The sequence below is a fragment of the Cyprinodon variegatus genome, unplaced genomic scaffold (assembly GCF_000732505.1).
Source record: "Cyprinodon variegatus isolate N-32 unplaced genomic scaffold, C_variegatus-1.0 Scaffold1154, whole genome shotgun sequence".
Classification (NCBI taxonomy): Eukaryota; Metazoa; Chordata; class Actinopteri; order Cyprinodontiformes; family Cyprinodontidae; genus Cyprinodon; species Cyprinodon variegatus.
The window spans coordinates 12,036-22,280 of NW_015151607.1; the positions used below are offsets into that span (position 1 = coordinate 12,036).

Here is a 10,245-nt window from a genome sequence, read left to right on the forward strand (position 1 = left end):
GTAGTTTGAAAGGAAAACACTCACTCATCAGAATTTAAATTGACTTTTACTTTGAACCAATTTCATGTTGGCACCACATTTTTCCCACAGTAGCCTAACAATGACGCACAATCAAACCTCAGCCTAAACAAACACTTCCACTCAGTGACAAATGTTCAGCAACACTCCGGACCCTCATTTTGGACCTCAGCAAACATTTAGAGAAACACAATACAACAGAACAAGCGTCTCTTTGTCATCGTCTGCAAGTGGGGCCCCCGTATTTGCTGCGTGATCGCTAAGCTGGTGCAGAGAGAAGGATCATGGATTAAATATAACTGCATTCAATGTTTTGCCACAGGAAAAAAAAATGTTTTATTCAGCTCTAATGTTCCAATCTTATGTATTCCTCAAAGGAAAAACTGAAAATCAGTTTTGTTTTATTTCAGTATTTAGGAATCCTCAGTATATTTTAACACATGACACACTGATGACATCCATAAAGTCAAAGGTTCAAGAAATAGCCCTGGTCTAACTAACTTTTGTTATTTGAATCTAATTAAAGTAAACAGAAATGTCAGGTTTTCTCTCTCTTCAAAGAAAATATTAGTTGGATATGATTTAGATTCCTTTCTTACATAATATTCAACCATTTTGTCAGATTTTGTCTGATATTCTAAATTCTAACGTTAATGTTTTCTCCCATTTCTTAAAAAATGCAATTAGACTTCATTTTACATATAGTTGTGCAGATTTTTCCACATGACTCAATTCAACTCAATAAAAAGAGAAAAAAAAATAAGCCAGCAGTATATTGCCGCCCTCTAGAGGAGTCGACAGGCAAATTACAAAAGGAGAAATAAGCGTGGAGGTGTGGAGGGGAGGAAACCTTCTAGTTAGAGCAAGAGAGTGTGACAGAAAAGTAAGTCATTGCAAAGAGAGGAGGGGGAGAAGGAAAGAGAAAAGGACTTGTTTTGGAATATTCTTTTGGAAAATATCTCATGAATATTCACTCTATAGAATTATGAGTTATGAATTGCATATAACCAGTTGAAGATGGGAATATAGCTCCTGGTTCTGTGTAGTATTTGTTTAACCAGCTGGAGTGTTTTCATCTGGACCTGCTGCAGATAGAGGATGGGAGCTTTTAACATCTGCCTTACACTATTTTTCCTCGCCTCCAATCCTGTGCAAACTCAGTGGTTGTCTTTCTGGTGGGTAAAACCAACGACCACCACTGTTCCTCCTACCTTGACCTCTCCAGCCGTCACCTCCAAGGAACCTTCCACGACCCAGGGGACACCTTCAGAGTGGGGAGTGGGAAAAGTGGACATAATAACTGCAAATGATGTGGAGAGCACTCAGTTAGAGGGGTCTATGCAGTCCTCTACTCCACACAGCTCAGTGGAGTTAGATTCCCTCACCACTATGAAAACATTAACATTGTCTCCTGCTGGGAACCCAAGTGGAAGTAACAGAGGCTGGTTCAAGAAGAAACCACTGAAACAATGGAAGAGTGGTGAGTGATAAAAGGAGTCAGGAGTCATTTTTTTCTGAATAATACAGTGTCCTAAAGAAAAGGAACTACAGTAAGACTTAACATCAATTTGACACGGGCACCATCAACTCAAACAATAAACTATCTCAGCTGCTTCCTAGGACCCTCATTGATTACACTTAAGCAAAAAATGCTCCTTCCGAATGCCTCATATTGGAGCTTCTACCTCCTATACATGCTTCTATCCCTTCACCTTTTTTAAGAAAACCATCCAAGTTAGGAAGGTATCTCCTGACTGCCATGATGTTCGTTAAAAAAATTAATGATGCAACTATTCATATGTAGAATACAGTCAGACTTGCCCTCATTTAAGCCATATTGGTGTGTTTTTGAGCAGGATACAACTATTTGACCTCATGCCATGGCATCTCAATAGCATGTAAGCTTGAACCTTGATTGGACCACTTCAAAATCTTTTATATGTTTTGCTGAGTCATTCAGAGGAGGGCTTTCAGATGGGATATGGATCACTTTCACGTACCATAACCCATGAGGGGTTAGGTTTATGGTCATTACAATAAAGAGCAGAGTTTATAGGTCTTATCTTTTAAAAAGCTGAACCTTTTTCTTGTCAACTCACTGTCCCACTGTTGTTTTGTTTGCTTTTTGTTTTCAATCAACAGCGGTTTTTACGTTGAAAATCTCCTATGGTTGCCATTATTGTAATCTCTTACTTTCTGTCAAACAAAAACGCTAATTTTAGATCTTGGTTTCTCTGTGACCTTTCTTAATAAGGGCCCTTTTAAGACCTGTTTTTTCTCATAGGGGTGTTCTCCACTGCTCCATCCTTTCTCCATTTGTGGATAATTGCAAATGAGGCAATTAATTGGAGCTAAAAAGACTTAGAAATAACTTTGTATCCATTTCTAGATTGGGGCTACACAGTTTGTAGCCCTGCTGCCTTGCAGCAAGAAGGTTTCAGGTTCGATCCCCGGCCCCGGGTCTTTCTGCATAGAGTTTGCATGTTCTCCCCGTGCATGCGTGGGTTTTTCTCTGTGTACTCCAGCTTTCTCCCACAGTCCAAAAACATGACTGTTAGGTCAATTGGTTTCACTAAATTGCCCCTAGGTGTGAATGTGTGTGTGGATGGTTGTATGTCTCCATGTTGCCCTACGACAGACTGCCAATCCAGGGAATACCCAACCTCTTCCCCATACAGTAGAATGCCAGAGATAGGCACCAGCCCTACGGTGACCCTGATGGAATAAGCAGGATGAGATGAATGGATGGATTTCTAGTCTGATAATGATGAGTTTGTCTGGCATCTACTGTTAATTGTTATTTCAGATCTGTTATCTGTTGCTATCAGACAACTGTTTTCTGGTTTGACAGTGTAGGGGCTTGGGTGACATTAGTGAACTGAAGTCAACTTTTAAAAAGTGGTAGCTGAGTAATAACTTATCATGGTAGGTGATTATTGGCTCACATAGCTCCCCACAGGTTTGAATGGCTTATTCCCTTAATAAAGGAATTTAATTTCAAAGCTCATCTTTTGATATACTTTTAAGCCTTATGATATTAAAAAGTGAATAACAGAAATACGTAAAGAAGCAAAAAAATACTTAAAACAGCTGTGTAGTTTTGCCATAAGATTCAACAATTGTAACTTCAGCATAATAACACAAATGAGTACTTATTAAAATATAAATATGTAACAGCATTGTATCCCACATATCAGAGGCTGATTTTTTTCAGTGCACTTGTTGTAACTTACCAAAGGCAGCTGCAACCTGGGACACCAATTATAACATTCTTGATTTTGTCCATCTAGAATTAGACTTAGACAGATTTATTTTTGTCATTTTGTATACACAAGTATATACAAAAATTCATTTAAAACAGCTCTAAACAATTTCATTTTTTAAGATGCAGCCTTGAAAACAGTAATAAATATGAAAACATATGACTGTATATTTACAGTTCTAACATTAATTAATTTTTATAAATAAAATAATCCATTTTACACAACATTCAGCAGTCTAATAGCAGTGAGGAAGAAGAAACTATTATGGAAATTAATGGGATTATGGATTATGGATAAATTATGGAAATTATCTACCTCATGCTAACTTTTTTTTCTTGCTCAGCTCACAATAACAATGGGCTCTATGCACAGCTCCACTACTTCCTGAATTTAAGGCAGCTCCTTTGTTTCCTGTCTTTCATGACTAGACGAACTGATTAATCCAGGTGTGTCTGGCCAGTTACTTAGGTCATACACACCTGGATTAACCAGTGCATCCAATCATGAAAGACAGGAAACAAAGGAGCTGCATTAAATTCAGGAAGTAGTGGAGCTGTGCATAGAGCCTATTCAGAGGTCCAGCAGAATAACATCAAATGTTCTGCAAATATCATATTGTGTTCATAATGCATAACATGTTAGGATTTTTCTAGTGTGTTCCATAATTCAAGGCATAACCTAAGAGTATGTGAGGTATGGGAATTTGTACCATTAAAATAGCATGAGCTAAGTTTGTAGACTCAAAGAAATCTAAAGGAAGGCGGGGGGGGATTAGACAGCTGGAAGCTTTTATGTGGCAGCCTGGGTCAAAGAGGGATTAAAAGGTTATTGATGGAGACACTGAGGGAGTTAGTGATATTAGTTTTTACAAGACTCAACAAGCTGATATAAGCTTTCATGTGGTCAACATGACAAGGATTAGCTGAAGGAGGCGGGACTGGGAAGGGGAGAGCCTGACCCCAAATTTGTAATTAGACTAGTGACAGATTAAGTTGCTTTGTTTGCAGCAAAACAGTAAAAGAAACTGAATCGATTACTATCAAGGATTTCTTTCTTTCTTTTTTTTTTGCTTTAAGGAACATTTGGAAATGATGCTTCCATATTTCCTAATTATATTTCTCTTCATCTAATGGTGGCTGCAGAGGGCCTCCCTGTAAAAATGGCACCATTATCCACATATTTAACAGCTGAGATGAGGTTTGCAGGATTGTGAGCTTTACTATTTTTCCTCCAAATTGTTCAGTGGTCATCAGACCACAGGACATGACTCAAAGACTTAAAGTATTTGACCCTGTGAGTATTTAAACACTGTTCTGCCTTTGTTATGCTGCTTTTGAAGTAATGGCTTCTTAATGTGTTTCCTGCCAGCCCATGTCAGCACAGAACTTGTTTAATTGTGGATATAACACTTATCAGCAACACCTCTTCACTTCAGGGACACAGAGCCTGTCTCCTTCCTAATGATTTGATCCCTGGACATTTCTGTAATGGTTTTGGTCATTTTTAAGTTTTCTTTTAAATTATTTTAATTGGTTTTATTTCCAGTTTGTGTTATTCAAGTTGTTTTTGGTAGTATTTGAGTTCTTATGTATTTCTTGTTAATCCTCCTTCACATAGCTCCATTCTAGATACTTCCATCCATACCTGTTCCTCATCTGCTAATTAGCCCAGTCTTTGTTCAGTCTCCCATTTATACTCCTCTTCAGATACTGTTTGCTGGTTCCACGTCAATTCTTTGCTCGTCATGTGTGTTTTTCCTGATGTCTTCTGGTTTTTGGTTATTTTTTGTGCTTCAGTTGCCTCCTTTTTGTTATTAAATCTGCAAGAAAACCACTTCAGCTTCCATCTTTTCATCCTCTCAATGTGAGCAGCAGATGGCCGCTCACACTGAGCCTGGCTCTGCTGGAGGTTTCTTCCTGTTGAAAGGGAGTTTTTCCTCTCCACTGTCGCTACAAGCATGCTTAGTGTGAAGGCTTGCATTCGAGTCAATGAGTCGATGCAATCAACTGGTTTTCCTTAGATAGAAAAGTTTTAACAATTTGACTGGATGAACTGGTGAAATGTAAAGTGCCTTGAGATAACATGTGTTGTGAATTGGCACTATAGAAATAAACTGAATTGAATTAAATAAAAATATTTACTCAATGACTTTCATTGCTAATTTCGGAGCAGAGGAACAGACTTGAAATATGATTATAATTTAAGGTCTCTCGGAGTTCATCTGCTCCTTTTGGCCGTTACAAGGGTCCAAGCCTTGCACATCTGGACTGGAGGAGTGAGGCTTTTAGAGTGTTTAGTTTATATATTTAGACTCTGTTTGTACCCCCCACCTCTATTGGAAACATTAAACTTTTAAATATGGAAAGGTCGTCCTTTTAGTTGTGTGAAGGGTGCACAGAAGCTCATCCACCCACAAACATCCAACCCCAAACCTCTAATCAAGCTTGTTTCCAGTTGGTCTGACTGATGAATTAGAGACCCCCGAAAGTTGGCCTGTCTGGTCTGGCCCGGCCTTTGTGTGCTTTCTAGAACGTGGGTGTTTTTGTGTGCCTCTGTGTGTTTGTGCATATGATACAAATATAAGTTGAAGGGGGTAGCCTGGCTGGAATGCTGATTTTGTTACTATGGGAGACAGGCTCCATCGAAAGAGAATCATGGGAATGTGAGGCCATCTCTGCACATGCACACTAAATACTCTAATTGCCAAACACTGGGTGCACTTTTCTGTTTCAAGGGATTATGTCCATGTGAGGCAGGGCAGTGATGCGTAGGCACTAGTCTGGATCAAATCAGTCCAAATTAAAGCCGTGTCAGGATGATTCGTATGTACCTCTGCTCTTTAATCCAACATGCTGGGAAAAACTACCAAGACAGGGATAGGGATCTGCTAGAAATTTAATGCAATAGGAGTTATCTACTTCTTTACCTGAAATAAAGGATGTACTTATCCTCTCCCCACTGAGCAGTTAGTGAGGCACCAACATGTGTTAAGTGGTTCAGTAATATCTGCTGTGTTTCAATTTAGTGTTGTACTCTTGACCTTTTGCTTTTTTGTTGTATTTGTCAGACAATGGCTCAGGAAATCATCTGGACCTGATGGATTTGATCGGTATCCCTCTCCCTCCTGCTGTCTCCTTCACCCCTGGATTTGAAGCATTCCCAGCCTACAGCTTTGGAAGCGAAGCCAACGTTGGCCGACTCACGAGAACCTTTGTGCCCGGACCTTTCTACAGGGACTTTGCCATTATTGTCACGGTGCTGAAAAGAACGCAACATTCTTTAAAAAGTATTTGTACTGCCATTGAGAGCGGTCATCATAGGGCTGATCTATTTTCAGTTTTTAGTTAAGTGATTTGAGAAATCCTGTATGACCTCATTTTAAATTTATCATATTGTTTAATATTACAGCTGTCCAAAGAAAAGTATTTTAATGCAACTTTATATAACAGACCAACACTAAGGAGCCCATAATAGTGATCAATACATAAAATATGTTTTACAAGCAGAAATCTGAAAAGTGTGACATACATTTGTGTTCTTATAAAATAACTTTTTCTAAAATCTTTGGAATATGTCCCTGAAATTGACATTTTTTACAATGCGCATTGTTTCCACTCTAAATATTGTTCAGCACATAGACCAAAAATCACCATATGGTCTTATTTGATCATAGCCAAGGGAAATTAGTTGGATTATATTTAGGAGTGTTAAAGAAGCTAAAGAAGAGCATGCTCTTCAAATTATTATTTTAAAAAGTTAAATAAAAAAGTGTATAGCTGGTTGGTTGGTCTACAACATTATATGTAAATTTACATTTTCATGTAACTTTCAATTCCAACGGATTAGTGGGATTTCTGAGTTTTAATCATTTAAAAGATACTGCTGTTGCTCAGAAGAACAGAAAAAATGTCAAACTTTAAGATGTTCAACACTTACTATAATCTATTAGTTGTCTGTACAACCCGACATTCCTGATATACCCTTTTTACAAGTATTTTCTCTAATGGCCTCACTCTTTCCATCTCTTTAGGTGCGTCCAGCAAATCAGAGAGGAGGCGTTCTTTTTGCCTTCACAGATGCTCATCAGAAGGTTGTGGAGCTCGGTTTGGCCCTCACTGCAGTTCATAAAGGCCTCCAGAGCATCTTATTGTACTACACTGACAAAGAACAGGCCTCTCATAGCCACAAAGCTGCTGCTTTCAGTGTCCCAGACATGACTGGGCAGTGGACACGGTTCACGGTGGGTCGCTGGCTGAGGCTTTTCCTTTATAATGATAACAATCCATAAAAAAAAAATCCACTTGTTCAGTTCTTCTTTTACGTTTTTTTAACTTTTATCCTTTAGGTTTGTCAGGTTCTTTCCTTAATCCATACACACTCAATTTAAGAGGATGAAAATTACAACAAAATTTGCTGTTTATATCTTGGATCCTTATCTTTTGGCTTTTTGAGCTAAGATTTTATTCAGTTTTACCTTTATGCTCGTATTATTTTTGGGTGCACATTACAAAGATAAAAAAGTGCTGGAGAGTTCTAAGCAGTTTCTTTGCCAAAACATTGTAGTGAAATTAATTTAACAAAACAACAATTAATGTATGATTTAAAAAAAAAAACATAAGATATATTTCTAATAAATAGCTTTCTCCTGATGCAGTTGGCGGTGGAGCATAATGAAGTGCGTCTTTACATGGACTGTGGTGAAGCTAAGTTGGTGACTTTCCAGCGGAGGCCAGAGAGACTCACCTTTTCACACAACTCGGGCATATTTGTTGCAAATGCAGGAAGCACAGGGCTTCAAAAGTTTGAGGTAAGTAAAGCTCATTGTTCATACATGTGTTGGACATTTTATGTCTTGTTAAAAAATAGACAAAGGATAAAAGGAAAGTAGACAGCGCTTAAGACATTATTTCTAGATTCTTATAACCATGTTATGGAGCTGAAATAAATGATCAGCTCTGTGTCCTTCCAGCCAACATTCGGTGCAGTTAAACTGTGTCTTTTTTAAAGGGGAGGATTTTCTACTTCATAAAACATTCTAGCTGCAGAGATATAAAACAAACGAAGACTACTGACCTTTTGATTTTTGTAAAAAAAATAAAATAATTGTGCATTGTAAGTTGCATCTGAAAGCGTAATAATGTCCAGAACCTACAATTTGTGGTTACAATTGTAGCTATTTCAGCCCTCACTTCAGCTATATATTGTCCTTCCTTTAAATGAATTTTTCACTTCCAATGGGTCCCATTCTGCAAGACTAACATGACCTTGAAGCCCATTACTGTTGCTTTTACTGATGCAAATTTTCAAATTCTATATATGAAAGGGATTCAGTAGTCTTATAACTGATAAACCAACTACAGCTTTAGATTGTTTTTAGATGAGTTTCAATTCTTAGCACCATTTAGACCTGATGCCTGGATCTTGACAAATTAAAAATGAGGAGTCACAACACTGATGATAACACGGTTGCCATAGCATCAATGGTTGTAGACAGCTCAGAATAAACACAAAACAACTTGGATTCTGTGCCTATCCATTCATCCATCAGACTCAGGGAGGTATTTCTAACAAATCGAAAATTCAATAAGAAGAGCACTGAACAACAGTCCGATTATTTTTCCCATTAGCAGGAGTGGCTTGATACCATAAGCTAACAGCAGTTATCCATGTCCTATGAATTAATTAATTAAGGAATGAGCAGGAAGTTATTTCAGACAGACAATTTTAAAAACAACAATAAATAAATCAACCAAATACACACAAAAAGACTAATAAACATCAACCAAACCAAACACCAATTTCCAAACTAACTAAATTCATTAATTGAACATAAATAGAAACAAAACCCTCTACCAAATAAACCTGTCAGTATATACAGCCATAGAAAAGACATTGATTAATGTAAATATTCTGATAAGGGGTATGAAGAAGTAAAACTGATTTTTCACACCTCCTATTCCTCTAATTGCCCTTAACTTAAAAGATACGTAGCTATGTGTGTGGAGCATCTTGAAGCTGTGACTTATCCAATTTGAAGAGTTTGCTTAACATCTGTCTCAAGGCCGCAGCAATCTCTATTGGTTAAACACCTCTTTCTATCACATTTTGTGGACAGTTTATTTTTCTCACAACAAATTCACTTATTGAAATACATGTTTGCTGTTAGCTCACTAAACCTGATGAAGACCAACCAGCTGAAACTTAATGGTTGGTAGCCTCTCATTATTACCTATGATTTAAGCAGTGATGGAGGTTTTGCTTCACCAGGTATTTGACCCTTTCCAGTGTGTTAGTGTGGTTGTGCCAGCTAATTGTGTGTCTTCTATAAAAGTCAGCAAAAATTACTTAGGGTTAGTCTCATTATCACTCTGGTTTTAGTGTGCAGCTGACCCTGTCCTTCGTATTTTAGATTTCCAGGGAGGAGGTGAGAAGAGAGGAAATAACAGAGACTAAGGGAGGGAGATGGTGAAATGCAGGAGATACTGGAAAAAATATGGGGGAGTAAATTAATAAGAGATGAGGAAGTTAGAGATGTCAACACGGCTTAGTTTTGATCCAGTCAAGGGCAAAGATTATGCCGGTTAGGATAATCCTTGAGCAATGTTCCACAAAAAAAAGAAATCATACCATCACAAGTTTGTTTAAGCTGTGATAATAGACCAGCTGATGATGCGTATATGAGCCCCCTTAGCAGCAGTTTGTTCTCTTAGCTCTTTCTGGGTCACTGCAGTGCTTTAGGACCGGTATGGTATGGCATCCTTTCCAATCCATGCGTTTATGCATGAATTCTGCATATTTGTTCATTTCTAACAAATACAATAAATGGGTTTTAGAGGTATTTCATTAGGTGCAACATGTATGCATAGGGAAATAAGAAGATGGATGGATGGATGGATGGATGGATGGATGGATGGATGGATGGATGGATGGATGGATGGATGGATGGATGGATGGATGGATGGAT

At 38.0% G+C, this 10,245-nt stretch overlaps 1 protein-coding gene across 1 annotated transcript in view; it reads left to right on the plus strand.

The window, feature by feature from the left end:
* Positions 1-918: 918 nt before the first annotated feature.
* Positions 919-10,245, plus strand: part of LOC107101792 (collagen alpha-1(XV) chain-like) — a 39,589-nt gene continuing 30,262 nt past the window's right edge. The window contains exons 1-4 of the mRNA XM_015400843.1: positions 919-1,498; positions 6,349-6,536; positions 7,312-7,521; positions 7,936-8,088. Of these exons, the coding sequence (XP_015256329.1) occupies positions 1,117-1,498; positions 6,349-6,536; positions 7,312-7,521; positions 7,936-8,088 (933 nt within the window). The 5' untranslated portion in view covers positions 919-1,116. The remainder of the gene's footprint in view (positions 1,499-6,348; positions 6,537-7,311; positions 7,522-7,935; positions 8,089-10,245) is intronic.